The 21,788-nt window shown below is 35.7% G+C and overlaps 1 protein-coding gene across 1 annotated transcript in view; it reads left to right on the top strand.

Annotated features, from left to right (window-relative positions):
• The window catches only part of LOC123550956 (E3 ubiquitin-protein ligase rnf213-alpha-like), a 181,201-nt gene that overhangs the window by 58,278 nt on the left and 101,135 nt on the right, over window positions 1–21,788 (top strand). Inside the window, exons 18-33 of the mRNA XM_053540037.1 lie at window positions 2,003–2,176; window positions 2,508–2,618; window positions 2,999–3,166; window positions 5,854–6,100; window positions 6,755–6,973; window positions 10,675–10,834; window positions 11,964–12,100; window positions 13,556–13,630; window positions 14,157–14,263; window positions 14,440–14,584; window positions 15,562–15,760; window positions 17,793–18,030; window positions 18,259–18,405; window positions 20,035–20,140; window positions 20,975–21,140; window positions 21,252–21,420. Of these exons, the coding sequence (XP_053396012.1) occupies window positions 2,003–2,176; window positions 2,508–2,618; window positions 2,999–3,166; window positions 5,854–6,100; window positions 6,755–6,973; window positions 10,675–10,834; window positions 11,964–12,100; window positions 13,556–13,630; window positions 14,157–14,263; window positions 14,440–14,584; window positions 15,562–15,760; window positions 17,793–18,030; window positions 18,259–18,405; window positions 20,035–20,140; window positions 20,975–21,140; window positions 21,252–21,420 (2,568 nt within the window). The remainder of the gene's footprint in view (window positions 1–2,002; window positions 2,177–2,507; window positions 2,619–2,998; window positions 3,167–5,853; window positions 6,101–6,754; window positions 6,974–10,674; window positions 10,835–11,963; window positions 12,101–13,555; window positions 13,631–14,156; window positions 14,264–14,439; window positions 14,585–15,561; window positions 15,761–17,792; window positions 18,031–18,258; window positions 18,406–20,034; window positions 20,141–20,974; window positions 21,141–21,251; window positions 21,421–21,788) is intronic.

Here is a 21,788-nt window from a genome sequence, read left to right as displayed (position 1 = left end):
ATCTCAAAAAATATTTGACCCAGAGTCACCAAACCTCACAGGATTGTTATTCAGCACGCGAAATTGTGCACCAGGGGTCTAAGTTTGTGTCGCATGTATCTCAAGAAGTATTTAACCCAGTATTATGAAACATTACAAGAATATTATTCAGCATGCGGTTTTGTTACAGCCATCACTCAGCCAGAGAAGAGGTATGGTCCTTGACTTAATCAAAATTATTCATAATGGTTCTGAATTTCTTTCCGTCAGACCAGAGCTATGGCCTGTGGTTTTCAAAAATATGCATAAATGGGATAAAAGTTTGTGTCGCATGTATCTCAAAATATTTGACTTAGAGTATGTTATATAGCATTGAAGTTGAGCACCTGGTGTTCTGTTTGGGATTTTACTCGACCAGACAGTAATTATGGCCCTTGTGAAAAATACACATAAATTGCTTAAAAGTGTGTGTTGCATATATCTTGAAAAATGAGTCATGAAACTATGTAGGAATATTATGTGAATTTGTGCCATTGAGTTTTTTTATTTCTCTGCAAGACCAGGGTAATGGCCTTTAGCTTAGTCAAAAAAAATCTTTTTTCCCGATATCTCTCAAAATACACTTAACTAAAGGTCGTAATACATTAAAGAATTGTTTACGGCATGTGAAGTTGTACACTTGGTGTTTTCTTTGGGAGCTCACTTAGCTAGGCCAGAGTTATGGTCTTTTACTTCGTGAATAATACAAATAAAGTTCTTAAAATTTTTGTTGCAAACATCCTTAAAAGTATTTCACACTGAGTCATGAAACCATATACAGTGACAGGTGTTGGGGGTACCTTTGCCCTATGAACACATCTTCTTATAATTATTTCTCAAAGCTGTACCTGATATTAAAGGTTGTATGACCAGAGACCGAAGACAAAAATTGGAAAAAGATAAGTTTATTACAAAATCGCATTAGAGAAACATTTCGTGTACCGGTGAAACATGTTCTGGGAAGGGAAGATAGAGACCTAAGAGAGTTAAGCTCTTTCCATGCAGTACTTATTTAAGCTTTTTCCGAGGGAGTTTTGGAGTCTATCTTATGAATTGGAAAAACAAACAACAACAGTTGTTAAAATGGTAAATACCTCCGTACTTAGGCTTCAAGAAAATATACGCAATTGATATTTTACAGTACCTGTAAGTTCAGATTTCATAAGATGATTGTTTGGAAAACAAGACTGATTGTAAAGAGAATCTTTCTACGTAGCTACCTTTTACCTGATTCCAAATATTACTACTGACACTAACTATATATGCCACTTTGCTCATTATTATAATTAACTCTTTAATTTTTTTAAATCATTTAAAAACCTAACGCAGTATGCATTTATTAATAGTTTGTATTTAACGGCAATGACCTCCAGATTTGGGTTTCAAAAGAGCCTTCTTTAAAATTGATGTTTGGTCATGTTAAGGACATTAGAACAAGAGATTTTGTTTCTTAACTATCTTAGAAATGCCACACCAAGGAAACAATACACGTCCGAGTCGGACATCGAACCCGGACCCAGCGGCAGTGAAAGTTGTCCTGAGTTATTGACCAAAACACCGCGGATGAATACTTAGTTAATGATCGTTAAATATAAGATTTATAATTACGGCAGTTTACCTCCGGTATTCCGTTCCAACCCATGGAATAAATAGTAAAAACAACTAATTATCGTTACTAACGTTTAAAGCCTTCTTAAGAAATATAGCAATAATTTCATGATATCTGAAAATTTTCTTTCCTTGTTGTCGCACGATCTGCCATCATTGCCTTTAATTAGGAATAGACACAGTGCAGCATATTTCAATATTTACATTTGTAATAATGTATATTGTGATTTTAGCATTGCCGTTCTTTTTAAGACCGATATTTGTTATTTGAAATGTTTTTCTTATTACAATTAACACAATGCAACAAAACAAAACTTAATATATATGTAATCAGTGTCATTAAATGTAATTTCTGAGCCGACCATTATGTTTTCAGGAGGATACAAATCTTCAGCTAGAATGGCTAAAAGAGATCAAGGAGGCGCATGGATCAGTTGAGGTTACTTCGATGATGCAGACGGAGGCGATAAATTCGGATGGCACTTTTACTGTTGGACGACGAGCCATGGACCGAAATAGACAATCAAAACCACTTGATGTCAATGTTTTGGTTAGATGATATTAAAGTTCCAATAAAAATCTGAAGTCTCCAAGTGCATGTTTATTAACATAATCTGTAAAGCAATGAATATGCAATGTCGTTTTAATGTAAATCCTGATTTAAAGTCCCGTCGTTTTCTATTATTTGTTGCGTTATATGAATCCGAGGCAAATACTAATAACTATTTAATAAATATAATAAACTTAAATAATTGAACCATTAATCTTCAAAACAATTTGTTGTTTCTTGTAAATTTCGGCGTATAAAAATACATGTATGTTTCCCTAAACAGACTGTTGAAGACACGATAAGATTGACTGTTCCTTAAGAAAGGGGAAAGAGACAGTTGAAAGGCTATACATTTTCTCAGTTACAAGATTTGCAGAGTCGCCTTATGTTGGTTGCTGGTAAAGCCGAGAAAGGTGTGGAAAGCGTAGAAAGATTTACCATGGTGAGTCAAGTCCACAGTCATTGATGTTGCAAATATGCCTGCGAATGCTTGACCATAACATTTGGTCTAGTAAAACTTTTTACATATTATCGGCGTCAATTATTTATGCACAACTTATATATTTTAGAAATAGTTCCATTATTGCAACTTCGTGGACGGTAACTGTCGACTGTCGTCCATGAACTGGCTCAGTTAAACTGAGCCTGCATCATTTTCATTTATGTTGTGTTAGGCGACCTTTGGTTTTTCCCTTTTTATGTTTTATTTGAAACGAGTTTATAGTCAGTAGCTGCTTTTCACATTACACGACCAATATTTAAACACATTTTACACACATTTATCAAATAAGATATAAATTACTCATGATGTTATTCTTTCAGATATTTGACAGTGTAACAAGACTGAGCAAGGTTTTTGTCAAATTATATAGTTCTGGTTGTGTCTTGTTTAAAGAGTGGTCCGCTCGCTTTATTTGTGACCCCGACCCACGAAGACCTGTTTGTGCGGTAATAGACTTTGGACAGAGCGAGGAGGTACCCCAGCTTAAGGTACGGTTTACATAAATCAAATTATGAGTTTTATGAAATATGAATTATTTGATATTGAATAATTAGACTGATTTGATTATTGATAACCTCATATTTCCCCATATATTTGATAAGTTGTTCAAGATATCCTTTGTGTTAATACGACACAAATAGTTGTAACCTTTCTTGAAATGTTCATTACACAATTAATAGTATTAACAGATTTATAGATTTTAGAATATAAACTTAATCCGATGATTGTTTTATTTTCTTTACCTTCTGGGTTATGGTTTTGCTTCAAGATATAATTCCGCTTCAGCCGCTGCAGAATAGCATGAGGGGCGTTGCATCTTTAAGTACCTCTCATAAACAGACTTGGTAAAACCGTGTCTGCGGTGTGATCTAACATGACATTCTTTTAGATTTTAAGTAAAACAAAAACGTGCAGCTATTAAGTACACTTCTTTGTATGCATCTTATTGATTAACCTACATTTAATCTTCAAAATAAGTGCCTTTTGAGACGGTAGTTAAGTACCTACATAACGGATTCATTACTGATTAAAACAGTCTTTTCAACTTGCAGGTTATATATAAGGGAACTAATTAAAAATTATCCTTTCAAAATGATCCCGTCAAATGTCCAAGTAAGTACGAGGGGTGATCCAGTTTAAAGTAGACTTTTCATCTTGCAATTCTATTTACCAGTATATCAAATCTGAATAGGTATATAATAGTATATATGCTTTCACATTTTTATCCGTTGCATGCATAAAGTGTTTACGATTTCCGTCCAACTTCTTTCTTCCATTTGTCATAGTAACAGGAACACGCTAAATAAGGAAAAGCATCGTGTATTTTGTAGAATTCGAATGCAAATATATTTGATTTTCCTACCTCCACACTTAAGTTTTCTTAACACATTCGTATCTGTGTCAAATATTAACACATTTCAGTGACAGTTGGACAGACTGTCTACTGATCATTCAGTTGTAATGAAGCTTAGCAATGAAAATGTTCGGAAATAAACGCACTTAGCTCTGACAATTTCAAATGCATTAACTCTAACATCAAAAGTAGCATAATCATACTGAGAGAATCAGTATGCTGGTAGTTCAAAGGCGTCACCTTCGATAGTTATCTTTGAACTGTTTTTAAACGATCATTAAATATCCGTGTCAAATGTGAAATGTAATATATCACTATTTGCCAGAGTCAACAAAAAAAACAACAGTTTGGAGTTAGCAAAGATGTAAAATGTATGTTAAACATTTGTTTAGGCACGGTGCGAACAACCTGTGGCAAGAGATAAATCTTACGGTATTTTGGCATCATTATAAGGATCTTACATGCCTGCCTGTGTAAGACAGGGTTTTCCCTACCCGAGGGACAGTGTGGAATGGAAAAACGAGCGTTAGCGAGGTTTTTTACGCCCCCACTTTGGGGGGGGGGGGGGGGAGGGGCATATAGATTTGCCCTTGTCCGTCCGTCCGTCCTTCCGAGAATGTTGTGTCGCGCCTAGCTCCAAAAGTATTTGACGTAGAGTCACAAAACTTTACAGGAATGTTGGTCAGCATGTGTAGTTGTGCACCTGGGGTTTTGCGTCCGGATTCATTCAGTCGTGTATGAGTTATGGGCCCTGACTTTGTAAAAATTGGTAATTTTAATGTTGTGTCGCGCCTAGCTCCAAAAGTATTTGACGTAGAGTCACAAAACTTTACAGGAATGTTGGTCAGCATGTGTAGTTGTGCACCTGGGGTTTCGCGTCCGGATTCAATCAGTCATGTAGGAGTTATGGCCCCTGACTTAGTAAAAAATTGGTCATTTTAATGTTGTGTCGCATGTAGCGCCAAAAGTTTTTGACCTAGAGTCACCAAAGTTTACAGGAATGTTGGTCAGCATGTGCAGTTGTGCACCTAGGGTTTCGCGTCCGGATTCATTCAGTATTGTAGGAGTTTATGGTTAAAAATGTGCACAAAAATGTTTAAGTTCAAAAATGTGCGTAACATGTATACATTATAGGCAAATATAGAAGACACTTTGAATATCTTCTCCTCTGATTCCAAAATAGCTAGATTCTTGATATTTATATAAACCTAACTTTATACTTGTACCATTACCTTATACAAACACACTTTAAACCTTGTACATAGGTGAGCGCTTTAGGGTCAATGCTTACTCACTACAAGATCAGCACATAAATGGGGTAAATATGGCATACTTCAAAAACGAAAATTTAGTGTAGTATCATTCTCGTTTTTAAAGCTAAAATGAAAGTCTAAACGTGATTCAGGATCATCCGACATAAAATAACAAAATTTGTCCGTATAATAGCAACATATTCAGCAGATTTGGTTAATACAATAGCTGGCATCGCTATTCATCAAGCGGATGGGCAGTGCAGTTTAGGCTAATGTAGATATCCTCCAACTAAACTGTTCTTAATATGCCTTTCATATGCTACGGTTTTTTCAACACATTTTGTTAAGTGACTGCCTATTTAAAAGTGTATATAAACATAAATAGCTAAACTTTTAGTGTATTCAGTATTGTCGTAACTATTCCGCTTAAACTAGAGCTTTGATGCACAAGGGATATTGCCTTATTCGATACCTCTCATGAACATACTTATTCAACCCAAGTATGCTGTTGCCTTGCCTGGTTGCATGCTATGCTTCCAAATGGTCGTCATATTTTACATTAATTTAGGGTCGTACTTCCGTGAATGAGGATTTAAAAGACATGATACCCGAAATTGCAAGATTCATGGAAAACTGTCACGAGGAATGGCTGCAGCATATAACAGAAAAACGAAAATCGTACCTGTATCTTAACTACTTTACAATCGACCAGCTTGTGATTTTACAAAGAGAACTGGTTAAAATTGGAACAGATGAGCGACCATTGCACTGGATTTATCCCCTTCTGTCCGCTGTCAAACTAGAGTGTACTGAAGGTATTTCAGCTTCGTTTCCCTTGCATACAGCTGGGGGGGGGGGGGGGGGGGCTCCGTGGCCGAGTGGTTAAGGTCGCTGACTTTAAACCACTTGCCCCTCATCGATGTGGGTTCAAGCCTCACTCGGGGCTTGAATTCTCCATGTGAGGAAGCCATCTAGCTGGCTTACGGAAGATCTCCAGTACGTGCATATTTAGTGGTTTTAGATTACTGGCTATTTATCATGCCATAAAATGATAATATTGGTCTATTGGAGTAACATATGTACGTCAACTCATGCTAAATTTTGCAAAAAGCACACGATGATCTGATTTTCTAATAAAAGCATTGCCTAGGATTTGGTCCACATATTTTTTCAAACAACAGTAGAAACACAGTAAATAAGTTATTTCTTTCAGAGACAAAGGCTGTGCTTTTGTCCTACTTTTTGTTTAGTCATTATTGCAGGTTACTTGAATATAATTATTTTTTGTATCTACTAAAATATATTGGAAGTACGATTTTGAAGGCCAGCTGTTCGATTGCCGATGGGGATAAGTTCTTGTGTAAATGCAAAAGAGCATTTGGGATGCTATTTGGCCAGTGAAAATAAATATAAACGAAATTTAATTTAGTCTTGTCCTGCCAGAGGAATGAAAATGCTTTTAACTTCAGGTGATGTTCTTCAAGCTATGCAGTCTGCAAAGGAAGAGGTAGATAGAAAAGATCATATGGAAACTGAAACATCATTTGATGCAAATCAGTCGGAGCACACAAAACATGAAAACGATGAAAAGATTCAGACATTCATACGCAGTCTTGTAGATGCAGGACTAGATGAAACAATGGCGATTAAGGCATTGAACCATGTAGATCCGGATGATATTTCCCAGGGTATTTATTTTGGTTGCATTTATAATTTACTAGTAATCGTTTAGCCTAGCACATTTAACGATATGAAAATATTACATAGATTGGATTTATGCCATGTGTCATAAATGTTATTAGGTCCCTATGGAAGCATTTTCTCCTATTAAATCACACACGATGTTACTTTTTTTGATGGAGTTTTTTGGCTTAGAATAAATTTTGTAAAAAGCTGTAACGAAGGCCCTATGCCCGACAACGGGCGAAGAGGACTAAGAGAGAAATTTTGTAAAACCGCTTTTAAACTAATTTAGTACAAATTTATGTCCAAAACGCAATAGTTGTCATCATTTTGATTATCTTGTTTGAACCCTGTAGTAATAGCTTTGTATGTTCGTCCGATCCTCCATCTGTCAGTCTCCGGACACCTTGTCCGAGCCATAACTATGTTATCAATATTCTTGTATTATTTGAACTTGGAAAAAATCAGAACAGAGTAGAGATCATTGCTTATGCTCGGTCATCCTTTTCACCGGGCAATGACTTTGTAACCCCTATTATGTTGTTAACTTAGTACCAGTACTTATCACATGCTTTTGTAATGTACATGTACTGTGTGCTTTGAATTATGGGGCCTCCGTGGCCGAGTGGCAACGGCTACACAGTTTAATATTAAATGGTCAATTTTATTTTAAATGTTTGAAAGGAATCGCAAAGAAAGGATTCTCAATTCTGTATGATATTATTACTTTTGTTCGTTCCAGATGGGTCTGTTTAAAGGTAAACGTAGGAAAGGGTTATCATTGACAACGAAAAAGAACGACGTAACATACAAATGTAAAAGAAGTGAAAATAAAACATAGCAAAATAAATCAAATTTAGACGAACAGTTTAGAAATGTAACCACGAGCACCCCAAATAAAAAGAAGCGCAAGAGAATGGCTGTCACCAGCAATAAAGTGAACACATTTAGATCTCCTTTGCACAAAAAATGTAAAGTATTATCATCGATTGTTCGCTTGTACAATACACACCAGGACCGGACATGGTAATACTTCTTGCGGAAATGATGGCGATTTATTCTGCAAGGCCATTAATCAACTTAGTATGTGTGTAACTTAAGCAAAACAGTTGTGCAATTTGACATTTGGTTTTATACTTGCTACTAAGTAAAATGTTTGATTAAACTTTGAAGCGCTATTTCTGGGTGCATACATGGCGCTAAATATAACGTTCACGTGACGTAAACATAATATCGTTTTGACGATTTAAGCATTGCAAGTCATGTTAGAATGTACACTTTATTTATAAAACTCCCTCGATATTTTTGCTTATATGTTGTTGTTTTTTTAATCTTTTCAGTATATTTATGTCTTTTCTAATTCATTTAGAAACAAATGTTTTTAAGAGTTAATTTGAAAGCATAAATAAAACCGGGTAAGGCAGTGATACTATATAATGTAAATATAAGAAATGATTTTTTTCGGTATTCCGCAGAATAGGATCGGCAGATCAATTAATCGCGCTAGCTGGAAATTAAGTATCAACATACATGTTTCATTACAAAAGTTATTTAAGTAAAATTAGAAAACTGTATTTATAATTCTATAACTGTAAGCTCAGTAACGGTCAATACCCATTCTTACTACGTAGCATTAATTAAAAACAAAGTCTGACAGCAAATATTGCCTCTACAGATGGCACCCTATTTACAAACACCCAGTACTAAATAATAACTTAATATGACTTTGACTGCAGAACGACTGACAAACGGACAAGGATAAGACAAAACCTATATGATACATGCGGTTCGATCGGGGAATAAATATCTAACGTTTTCTGTTTCATTGTTATCGTAAGAACATCTGGGAGAAGTATTTCGAGTGTTAGCATTTTCATATATATGTAATCGAATTAAGCAATTTAGAAGTAAACAAAAATATTTATTTAGCATTGTAAGTACTTAGTGAAGCGCATATTGCAATTGCATTTCAAGTTGCACCACAAAGTTAACACTAACTATTAAAAATTCCAAAATGCGTTGGACACGAAAACCGTTGTGCATTAGGAAATGTCCCTTTCATAGAAAATATCATAATTATACAACTTATAACGCCATGATAGCCATCATTAGACAAGTGCAAAAGAAAAGAGAAGTGCAAATATCTCAGAATACATTCTAAGGAAATGAATAGGATGTTGTTACAATATCATCCATCACATGTTTGTCACAATCCAAGGGAATCATGATAAAGCTCTGGTATGTGAGAATTGATGATACATTAAAAAATCTCAATTTCAAAGTGCTTTGGTTCCCACTCCGGTTCTTAGCGCCTCCTCTGCGGCGGTGGCTCCTCCACATGGTGATAAATGCACATGTACGGAATAAACACGCTAGTAAACCATATAAGTCATGCAGTAGTAAGATATGCTTTTCAGCAAGATTGATGCATGGACTATAAAATCTTAAATTTGTGTATATTAGGGCGAAATATATGGGAAAATGTCTACTTTTGGTTTGGACTTGCTCTATTTTCCAACTTTCAAAAGTTCTCACGTCAAGGAATGCATTTACTTTGCAAAATGGCCTGCATATATAAAAAGTATAATCATTTCTGAGTGGAACTACATTGGCTATTTTTTGAAATAGGGCCTTACATTTATCTGAGAAAGGAAACAATCAACTCACCCTTCTTCTTTGTTTACATTCTGCATAAAGTTCCGGTCATTAGCGCCGCCTCGGAAGAATCATTGGCTCTTTTTTCAACTCATCTCCTCAAAGAGGACGAGCCAGTGTTTACAGGCCGTATTTATAGGACATCTGTTTTTTTAAGTTCAAATGTACATGTTAAGCAGCGACACTTTGTGCTAAACTACTTGAATACAATATTTCGTTCTAGTTACATTTCAAGCTCACATTTCAAATAACTCCATATAATTCTAAAAGCTAAGCTTATTACAGTAAACATATTCCATTCGAAATAATTTCATTAGTCAGGATCGAAACGTAACATACATTTATTATATACACTAAAACATTAATTTGTTTTCTGTTAAATTGATCCTGACTAACGAAATTATTTGCTTCTTAGTAACATTCTTAACTTTTTGCCGTATATATTTCTTTGCCATTCTTCACCACAGACCCATTCGGCGGGGGATACCAATTCATCGAATTTAATTTGCTTGTTTATACAGCGTTGATTATAGAAAGATTAAATTCGAGTTGTTCCTTTCTTTTATTGACTGAAAAAGTAGTATAGATGAATTATGGCTCAGTTAAATAACAAATAGCTTGACATTCCTTAAGTTAAAGGCGGTTGCAACATTATTGATGCAAAGAGTTTTTCCTGTAGGTCCAAAATACTTCCAAAACAAAGTTTACTACGCGTCCATGAGTTCGTTAATTAGCCATTGTTTCCCTACAAGGAAGGCGATTAGTGTTGTATGTAAAACTGCAAGGTAGAAGTAACATATAACACAATAATTGAGACATACCTTAGAGCTGGAATTATCAATGAAAGCAAACGCCATGGAACTCGTTTAATAAACATGCATTGCTTTCAAATATTTCGATTGGTATGTGTAATCACATCTAAATGAAAAACTTAAATAAACTTAATGGGAATTGTAAAGTTGGAATGAATAATTATATACTTTCTTTTCCCTATATCACGGCATATTTAGCTGTATATATTTGTACATTCGGGAATACTATTTATATGTAGGCATTTTATGGTGTATGGAACATACAGAATCAGAAGATGAGGATATGGAAGTATCGGAAACTGAGGTATCCTCGCAAGCTCCGTACCAAGGTTGGAGTCAGTCAGAAGTATCAATAAAATCCTTAATTGAAAGTGGCATCTCAGGTTTACGCCAAGACAGGTATCGTATTTAAAGCTTTTACACGTTATAAATTTATGTACTTTCCATGCATTTTTATGCTCCCGAACGTGGTCATTTTAAAATCGCACTGTCCATCCGAATGTGTGTATATGCGCGTCCGTTCGTGCGTCCGTGCAAATTCTTGTCCGCGCTGTAACTCAGCCATAAAGGGATTTTGAAATGTCTTGGGATAAATGTTCACCATAATGAGACGACTAGTCATGCGCAAGACCCAGACCCCTAGCTCCAAGGTCAATGTCACACTTAGAGGTCAAAATTTAAAAGGGTCTGTTTCGTGTCCGGTCCATAACTCTCTCTGCCACCCATGAATGGATTGTAAAATAACTTGGCATAAATGTTTACCATAATGAGACAATATGTCATGCGCAAGACCTAGACCCCTAACTCTATGGTCAATATCAGACTGAGAAGTCAAAGGTTAACAGGGTCTGTTTCGAGTCCGGTTCATACCTATGTCATTCATCAAGGGATTTTGAAATTACTTGGCATCAATGTTCCCCATAATGAGACAATGTGTCATGCGCAAAATTCAGATCCCTAGCTCTAAGATCAAGGTCACACTTAGAGGTTAAAGGTTAACATGGTCTGTTTCTTGTCCGGTTCATAACTCTGCCATCGATGAAGGGATTTTAAAACTATTTAGCATGCGTATTCCCTATAATGAGATGACTTGTCATGCACAAAACCCAGACCCCTAGCTCCAAGGTCAAGGTCACACTTAACATGGTCTCTTTATTGTCTGGTCCATAACTTTGCAATTTATCAGGGAATTTCAAAATAATTTGACACAAATGTTAAACATATTGAGGTGTGTCTCGCTTATGACCCGGGTCTCTCAGGTCAAGGTTAAGGTCACAAAATGATTTATACCTAAACTTTTGTGGCATATTTTGCGCAGACAACTGTAGCATTCTTGGGCACGCTTCGGGGGCATTTGTCACTAGCAGTGCAACCCTTGTTGATGTTACATGTATATTAATCTTATTTACTTAAGCAATCTCCAGATATCTTTTTTTTCCATTCCGACTCAAACGAAACGTTTTATACATCATACGTTTTAGATATTTTGTTGTCATTGTATACAGTTTTAACTATTGTTCTTCTCAAGCGAGGTCGGTGTGAAACCACTGATGCAAAACCTGGAGCAGCTTTGGACACAATTTATACAGTCGATTTCATCAAACGTGAAAGACTACCTTAGTCTAGAACATCTTGGAATAATTCTTGGATATTTGGCCGAAAAAAGTATGTTTATCGGCGAAGTTTCTTGAGAAAATTTATTTTGTAAAAACAAAATATTTTTTCAGAATCAGACATATAAAAACTGTTATATTAGGCAATATACATGTAAATGTAGTAATAAAATACTTAAGAGTTAAAGCGACATTGTTACATGTTTCCTATTTACTTTTTTAGCTCACCTGAGCCAAAGGCTCATGGTGAGCTTTTATGACCGATCAATGTCCGTCGTCTGTCGTGCTACGTTCGTCGTGCGTCGTCCGTCAGTCAACATTTTCTAAACAAAATCTTCTTCTTGAAAACCACTGGGCAGAATTAAACCAAACTTCACATGAATGATCCTTGGGTGGCCCCCTTTCAAAATTGTTCAAAGAATTGAATTCCATGGAGAACTCTGGTTGCTATGGCAACCGAAAGGAAAAACTTTAAAAATGTTCTTTTCCAAAACCGCAAGGCATAGAGCCTTGATATTTGGCATGTCACATCATCTAATGGTCCTCTAATAAGATTGTTCAAATTGTGCCCCTGGGGTATAAAGAGGTCGCGCCCCGAGGGTCACAAGTTTTACATAGACTTGTATAGGAATTTTGTTTAAAAATCTTCTTGTCTAAAACCACAAGCCCTAGGCCTTTGATATTTAGTATGTAGCATTGCCGTGTGGTCCTCTACCAAAATTGTTAAAATAATGTCCCTGGGGTGAAAAGAGGCCCTGCCCCGGGGCGTCTCAAGTTTTACATAGACATATAGGAAAAAAAATTAAAAACCTTCTTGCCTGAAACTGCATGACATAGGCTTTTGATATTTGGTATGTTGCCTTTCCTAGTGTTCCTCCACCAAAATTGTTCAAATTATGCCCCAGGGGTGAAAAGAGGCCCAGCCCTAGGGTTCCCAAATTTAACATAGACATATCTATAGGGGAAAAAATCTTCTTGTCTGAAAGTTCAAAGCCTAGGCCTTTGATATTGGGTATGTAACATTGCTTTGTGGATCTCATACAAGATTGTTCAAATTATGCCCCTGGGGTGAAAAGAGGCCCCGCCCTGGGTGTCACTTGTTATATGAGTTATATAGGAATAAATACTTCAAAAACTATCAAATCATATTTCCTAGAGTGCTAAATCATAATTACCTGATGACCCGAAGTGATTAGGGGTTACTTGACTGTGACTTTGACCTACTGACCTACTTTCTTGTTTTTTAAGATATAGCTTTGAAATTTGGATGACATGTACAGTTTTTCACACCAATCTTAAAACTGACTCTCAGTGACCATGAATTTGACATACTGACCTACTTTCTAATATTTTAGCATCAGTTTGCCATTTTAAACATGTGGCTCATATTACTCAGGTGAGCGATTCAGGGTCATCATGACCCTCTTGTTTTTAATTATTTAATTTCTTATACGTAATTTAATGTTTTCAACAAGAAATAAGAATTCCCCGGCTTTATGTGTTCCAGATACACATGTCATGGAAAGGTCGTTGCCACCAGGACTTAAAGAAGGACTTCCAAATCTCGTCGTATGTCCATCGGGTAATGACAAAACCTTAACGTTTGAGATTTATTTGTAGTAATTCGAAAGTAGAATATTCACAAAGTATACATTTGATAAAATTCTTTCTAAATTCATATACGATTGTTTTGTTGTTTTTTTATTTTTATTTTCTTACTATGACTTGAATACTTCTTGTGCAGTTAAAACAGTATTCTATCGACCTTTAGACGTATTTCCTATACAAAAGCATAAGTGTAATGACATTTGAATTTGCATTTTGGGCCTCGTTTAATTTTCATATTGACTGAACAATTTGCGTTCGTGATAAGAACATTATATGTAGGAGTGGTATAAAAAGAAACCAGACGCCCAACACTAAAGGCGACTGCACAAATACGTTTTATGTAAATTTTATGGCCTTGTAACCAATACCGAAGCTTGTGTTGATTTTTGCCTGATATTTATCATAGTGCATTTAAAACGAAGTAGTTAGTGAGAATGATGTGTAGTTTCAGGCAGTTTAGTCGTAACATTATGCTAATCCTATAATCTGTTATTATTTAGATGATGTTCTTCCGACAACATTGTCAATTTACATGACCGAAAAAGAACAGCCTTTACCACAGTCAGACGAAATACTGATGTGTACGCCAGCTACAACAAAAGATGAAGTGAGTTTCTATACTTTCTTTTTCCTGATGATGTTAAACATGTTTTAAAAATTAACACTATTTTATACCATCGCTATACGTTTAAAAATGTGTATCTGTCCATTAAAGGTTAATAGATTAAGATACTCTTCTTGCAATTATTTGTACTTTTGATGTAATTATGTTACCAATTTAAGGTTGACATATTTTGGAGAAGAGCACTGTTTGAAGGGAGTCATAAAGTTCATTGTCTGCTGAATGCAGACCTGCTGACATATGAAGTGAGTGAAGCGGCCGAGAAGCTTCTGCATGAATACTTGCTCCAGCTGATGCACAAGACCAGTAAGAGCAGTAAACTCAATTTTGAAAGCTATTTTACACACTCACGTTTACCCGCTTATAAGAAAGATAAAATATTAGTTTGATAAATATACAGGATTTGCTTTTTTTAAGAACTGATGGGATAGTAATAAGTGACGGACACATAGTAACGTTGCCATATGTTTATTATCCATTATCTGAAGACAAAAACAAGAACAAAGATTCAAAAGGAATAACTTAATTCCAAGTTGGAAGCCCAGACCCAGCCACTCCCAAAAAAAGAAGAAAAATAATTTTCAGACGTGTATGTACGGATGTATAGACAACAGACTTACGTACTCGGCATATTATTAACATTAAGATTTACTAAGAAAAAAAAGGTTACCCGATGTTAAGCTGATTTCATGGCTTAATTTGTTTATTGTTTTTTTTTTTTTCAATGACGGGAAGCCATTTTATTTACATTGTTTTGTAATATAGGACAATGGTGGGAGCTAAAGAGTATGGATTTGCTAGACTAAGTTTAAACTCTCCAGAGGTGTTTTGCTACTGACCATTCTAAGGCAGTACCCTACTGTGTTTCTGCTTTATGTATGCTTTTTGACTAGTTGTTACTTCTATGTTATTATTGCATTAATGTGTTAATGTTCAGTCACTTTGTATGTGTATACAGTTACCCATGCCCATATTTCCACGTGGAGTGTTGTGTGACCGGCTGCTTTCATACAATATGGCTTTTCCTGTTGAACTTTTTACCTTGTTTTACATTAAATATTTGCTATATTTACCCACCAATTGAAAAATTGAAATGTTGGTAGGGATATTTTGACTATTAATATATCTTAACTGCACTTATCAACTGTAGAGTTATTGATCCACATTCAGTATCTTATAAACCCACTTTCAAATTAACCATATTATTTTTCGCTTATTTTTCAATTCCACTTGAATCCCAAAACGCAATATATTTTATAACGTTCGTTTCTGCAATTTTGTAGATGTAAACTATCGTCTGTGTGTGATTTGTGGCTCGGACAGAAGGAACCGGTCTAGTACGATGATTTCCTTTTTGGACAAGTACCTCAGACAGTCTCCTATGATTAATATGGACAAGTTGCGCACCTACATAGCACAAAAACTTGTGGTTCACACAACAAATGCTCGTATAAGCCCAGCAGCACTTGCGGATGATGAAAGGTATTTTTTCTGTTAAAAGATATCCATATACAGGCATTTTTAGTTGTATTTCAAATGGGTATTTTATTTTTTATAGTCGTTTTGCTTTGTTTAAAAGACGTGATATATATTTTGCTTTTGCTTTCGTTGTAATTATATGATATTCTTTTTTTTTTTGGATTTAACGTCGCACCGACACATGATAGGTCATGACGACTTTCCAGCTTTAATGGTGGAGGAAGACCCCAGGTGTCCCTCCGTGCATTATTTCATCACGAGCGGGCAACTGGGTAGAACCACCGACCTTCCGTAAGCCAGCTGGATGGCTCCCTCACATGAAGAATTCAACGCCCCGAGTGAGGCTCGAACCCACATCGATGAGGGGCAAGTGATTTGAAGTCAGCGACCTTAACCACTCGGCCACGGAGGCCCCATATGATATTCTATCTTCAAAATTAGTCATTAATCATATTTATGTTACCACCCAGGGCATTCTCGTACATTGGGATTGTTAGCCCACCATCATCAGATTGTGGGCTGTTCAAATCACTCTGCGTCCGTGGTCCGTCCGTCCGTCCGTCCGTTAACAATTTCTCGTTATCGCATCTCCTCAGAAGCTACTTGGGGGATTTTGACCAACCTTTGTCAGAATGATGTATTGGTACCCTAGTTGTGTCCCCCTGAAAATCAGACTGGTTCAACAATTTTTGAGTAAGTTATGGCCCTTTGTTTATTTTTATAATTTACATAGATTTATATAGGGAAAAACTTTGAAAATCTTCTTGTCCAAAACCACAGGGCCTAAGGCTTTGATATTTGGTATGTAGCATCATCTAGTGGTCCTCTACCGAGACTGATCAAATTATTGCCCTGGGATCAAATATGGCCCCGCCCCGGGGGTCACATGGTTTATATAGATTTATATAGGGAAAAACTTTTAAAAACCTCTTGTCCAAAACCACAGGGCCTAGGGCTTTGATATTTTGTACGTGACATCATCTAGTGGTCCTCTACTAAGATTGTTCAAATTATTCCCCTAGGATCAAATATGGCCCCGCCCTGGGGGTCACATGGTTTACGTAGACTTATATAGGGAAAAACTGTGAACATTTTCTTGTCCAAACCACAAAGCCTAGGGCTTTGATATTTGTAATGTAGCATCATCTAGTGGTTTTCTACCAAGTTTGTTAAAATTATCCCCCTAGGGTCAAATATAGCCCCGCCCCGGGGGTCAAATGGTTCATATAGACTTACATAGGGAAAATCTTTTAGAATTTTCATGTCCAAAACCTACAACATTCAAATTTGGACCACATGTATAGTTTTGAAAGGGCAAGATGAACATTGACATGAGTAGACCTTGATCTTGACCTAGTGACCTACTTTTACATTTCTGTAGCTACAGCCTTCAAATCTGGACCACATGCAGAGGTTTGTGTAGCGAAACAAACTTTGACCATGACATTGACTTAGTGACCTACTTTCACATTTTTGAAGGTACAAAATTCAAATTTGGACCACTTGCATAGTTTTGTGTTTTGAAATGAAATTTGACCTTGATTTTGACCTAGTGACCTACTTTCACATTTCTCAAGCTACAGCCTTCAGATTTGGATCACATCCATAGTTTTGTGTTCCAAACTGGTATTTGACCTTGATTTGGACCTAGTGACCTACTTTCACATTTCTCAAGCTACAGCCTTCAAATTCGGACCACATGCATAGTTCTGTGTACCGAAATGAACTTTGATCTTGAGATTGACCTAGTGACCTACTTTCACATTTCTCAAGCTACAGGCTTCAAATTTGGACCACATGCATATTTTTGTGTTCTGAATTGAAATTTGACATTGAATTTTACTTAGTACCTACTTCCACATTTCTCAAGCTACAGCTTTCAAATTTGGACCACATGCACAGTGTTGTGTACTGAAATGGAATTTGACCTTGATTTTGACCTTGAACTAGTCCTGAAATTTTGAGCATGCAAAAATGGCTCAATGGTGGGCGCCAAGATCACTCTGTGATCTCTTGTTTTAAACTTATATTTTAGGTCTACAGTGCGTGTCATAAAATCCTGGCGGTCTGGTGTTGGAAAATCGCTCTTCAAGTCTAGAAAAGAGAGGGCAGTGCTAGCATTAAATGCAAAGGAAGTAAACGAGGAATCCGTGACTATTCCACTACAAGAAAAAGATGTAGATCTTCACTATGTCATAGAACGACTATTAGATCACACACCAAAAGCTAACGAACTGACTGCAAGACTTTTCCATATTGATGTATCACACGAGGTATCTAAACTGAACAAAAAACATTAGAGTCGAACATATATAATTATGCTGTAAAAATGTGATAACTGTACTCTCTTGTCGGTACCTCTCTCACTATTTCAGTATTGTCTATGGCAACAAGAACTTTGTTATAACCTCTGTATATTATTTGCTCGATACCATATTATATTCACAGTAATATTATTGATACTCTTCCTGGCCTTATCGAAAAAATGATATTTATTTCAGGTTCAAGACGGAGTGGATTTCTTATTGTTCAATTTGTTGATTCTTGGGTGTTTGGTGGACAAGACAGGCTATGTATGGAGAAAATCGAACACTGACTTGTATCTGATAGAAACAATGCCAATTCTAGCTAAATCGGACGATGACAGAGTAGGATTTTATATTTCACTTTTAAAATACAGTTTGAGCTCGGTATCACAAATTCCAGTGAATCAATCGTTTTACTTACAGATAATCAAAGTTCGACTAGGCTCTGGGGCTGTGTTTTTGGTGCTCTGTGCTTCCGAGAAATCTACCCTTACCTGTTATCTTTTTTAAGTTGATATTTTGTTCTCGAGTGTTGGAAATATCTGAGATAAGTGAGTTCGAGATATCGAGATGAAAACCAATAATAATTTGACTTTTTGAGCTGCCAGATAATTCTTTTATTACATGCACAATTATATAATTATACTGGAAGTCGTTTAAAAACGACGTAATATGTCTTAGAAGAGATACTAATTTGACTTAAATTCAATATTAGCTTTATACGAGAAGGGCGCAATAGTATCTCGCTAAAGGACGAACGTATATTTCTCAATGCAAAGCTAGTTATCTTTTTATTACATACTTGATGAATGCAATTGAATTAGAACAAACTCAGTCATTTTATTGAAGCAAATGAAAGGTATTACAATGAATGATAAAAACAAAACAGTATCTTTTCCTAGTAACATAATTTCGAAAGGTAACATAACATTAAGTGATCAACTAGGGAGAGTTAATGCTTTAAATGATAATTTCATAAACATTTCTGATATTCTTTCTAAATTATATATAAACCCTCAGTCTTTACAGCCACTGAAAACTATATAAAATAACAAATTAAAAAATTCTCAATTTAATATTAATTATATTAATTTACGCCATTTGAAGTGAAAAAGATAATTTAATCTCTGAACAGTAACAAAGCTACTGACACAGATGTTATTGGCCCGATAATAGAATTCTCAAACTTTGCCCCGACATTGTAATGTTGCAATAGGTAACATCATAAACAGCAGCATTCAGTATTGGTTTTTTCCAGACAAACTAAAGGAAGCTAAAGTATTTTCAATTTTTTAATCTGGTTCTAAGGAAGAAATGAACAATTACAGACCCATATCCATATTATCCACCATTTCCAAGGTAGTTGAAAGACATATTGCTACTCTGCGGCATAATTTCTTCAATACAACTAACATACTACACACCACCCAGTCTTGCCAAACGGTCCTTACTGTATTAATTGATAAATGGGCGAAGGACATTGAAAAATAGTTTGTAGTGAATTCCTAGATCTCCATAAGGCTTTTGACTTAGTGGATCATAACATTCTCCTATACAAAATGAAACTGTTTCATTATAGTGAATTTTCATTGAGCTGGTTTGAATCGTACCTAAAGAATCGAACTTAAAAAGTCCAAATAAATTATATCAAATCTACTTTATCGTATATAAAAACTTGCGCTCCAGCGCAAGGATCTATACTTGGCCCCTTGCTCTTTTTGATATATATAAACGATATCCCATTAGTTGTCGAATTCTCAAACATCGACATGTATCCTGATAACTTTACGATGCATGCAAGCTGCCAAAATACAAAAGAGGGCAGCTCGACTTATATTAAAAGCACGCTGTGAACTTAAATGGTTAACTCCTAAACAAGATTGGAATTTAAATAAACGCCAATTTTATACATTATCAGATGCATTGTATTGTAATTTTTATGCTATTAAGAATTTAAATTAATAATTTCAGGGATCAACTCTTCATTATCTTCATGCAATGTTGAATATTCTACCAGATGTTACATGCAGGTCACCTCGTGAATGTCTTCTTGTATACGCAGGCAACACACTGCAAGGTATACCTGTATGGTTCTGTATTTGTTTATGCTTTCTTGAAAATAAGTAAACGAGATATTGTGAAATGAGCCGTATATAAGTTACAACAACGAACTTGTCGTTATGTTTTACTTTGTTTTTGCAGACCGTAATAAATTCACATCTTTAATGCAAAGCTTTAATTAAATCAAACGCTATATATTGCTTGGGGTTTTATAAATTTAATCGATTTCAGCTGGAATTGTATTTACGCCTTTTGACAATTGATGATCATTGTATATCAACGGTATATCTGGATTCAGTGTTGAACATTATATTTTCTGGCCCTTTTGGATCATGGAGTCCATCCAGTATCACTGTAATGAAATTCCGCTTAGACCGGTGCATGAGGCGTGAGAGGTGTTGCACATTACCTCTCATGAACTGACTCAATCAAACCAAGTCTGCTATTATTTTGCTTGGTTGCATTCTATGCTTCCAAATAATCTCCATAAAATTTAAGAACTATCACAACAGAAATCTTTAAGTGCCGTGTGTACAAATACAAATGTCACAGTCAATCCATTCAGTATCACTGTAATAGAGTTCTGCTCAAGCCGGTGCTAGAGGGCATGAGAGGTGTTGCACATTCCATTACCTTTCATGAGCAGAATCAATCAAACCGAGTCTGCTATTACTGTGCTTGGTTGAATTCTATGCTTCCATAGGATCTCCGTATAAAATATCATATAAACTGAGGTCAGACGTTATTAAATGAAAAACCTAAATTTGATTTATTATAAAAAGAATATAATACATTATTTACATTACGTTCCACCTGTCTTTGTTAATTTCTGGACTTGCTTTCTTTGCAGGTCAAAGGGAATCTGATCAGCTCTTTGATGTAGAGGAGTTTCGTAGCGAAAAATATCAACGACCATTTCAGTACCTCCGCCGACTTGCAACAAATAGAACATTACAAGATGTTAAGGCAGACAAACAAGAGGGAACCGTACAACTGTGTCTTGAAACACTCCTCAGGTGAACGTTTTTCAAATTGTAAACTACAAACATATTTACAAATCTATCAAACAGTTTACGATAATGATAAAATATTATTTCCATGCACCTTTTCGTTTCTTTTTTTTTCAGATATTGTGGAATCCAAGATCCATCCTGGGCAGAACTCCACCATTTTGTTTGGTTCCTGAACACTCAGTTAGTGGACTTCGAACTGAATAATTTTGTCAGTGCTGCTGCCGCTGAAGATCTTCCAGGCTTCTCAAATTTTGTACTGAGATTCCTTATTCAGATGTCAAAAGTGAGTTAATACTGAGTGATTTATGGTCGTTGAAATAAGCGTCAAAAGGATTAAAAATTACAAAACAACACATTCTTACCAGTTTCCACTTTTTTGTCATCATCAGAAATAAGAACGTACAATGCAAACGATGTTAGGAAATAAACAAATGAAATAGTTGTAGAACGTGAACATATTTATTGAAAGAAGAGAAATATTGCTATCAGACTTATTACCAGTTCAGTCTAAACTTCACTCCGACAGTATCATGGCTATTCGTTTCAAAACTAGAATTATATATATGTCCTAGTTGAGTCCATATATTATTATATTGCATTTTGTAACTATTGTGCCTTTTGCTACATGCATCTAAAATCTCAATATACATG

The sequence above is a fragment of the Mercenaria mercenaria genome, chromosome 4 (genome assembly GCF_021730395.1).
Source record: "Mercenaria mercenaria strain notata chromosome 4, MADL_Memer_1, whole genome shotgun sequence".
NCBI classification, from domain to species: Eukaryota; Metazoa; Mollusca; class Bivalvia; order Venerida; family Veneridae; genus Mercenaria; species Mercenaria mercenaria.
The sequence above is the reverse complement of the archived record's forward strand: the minus strand, read 5'-3'. Positions and strand labels throughout refer to the sequence as shown.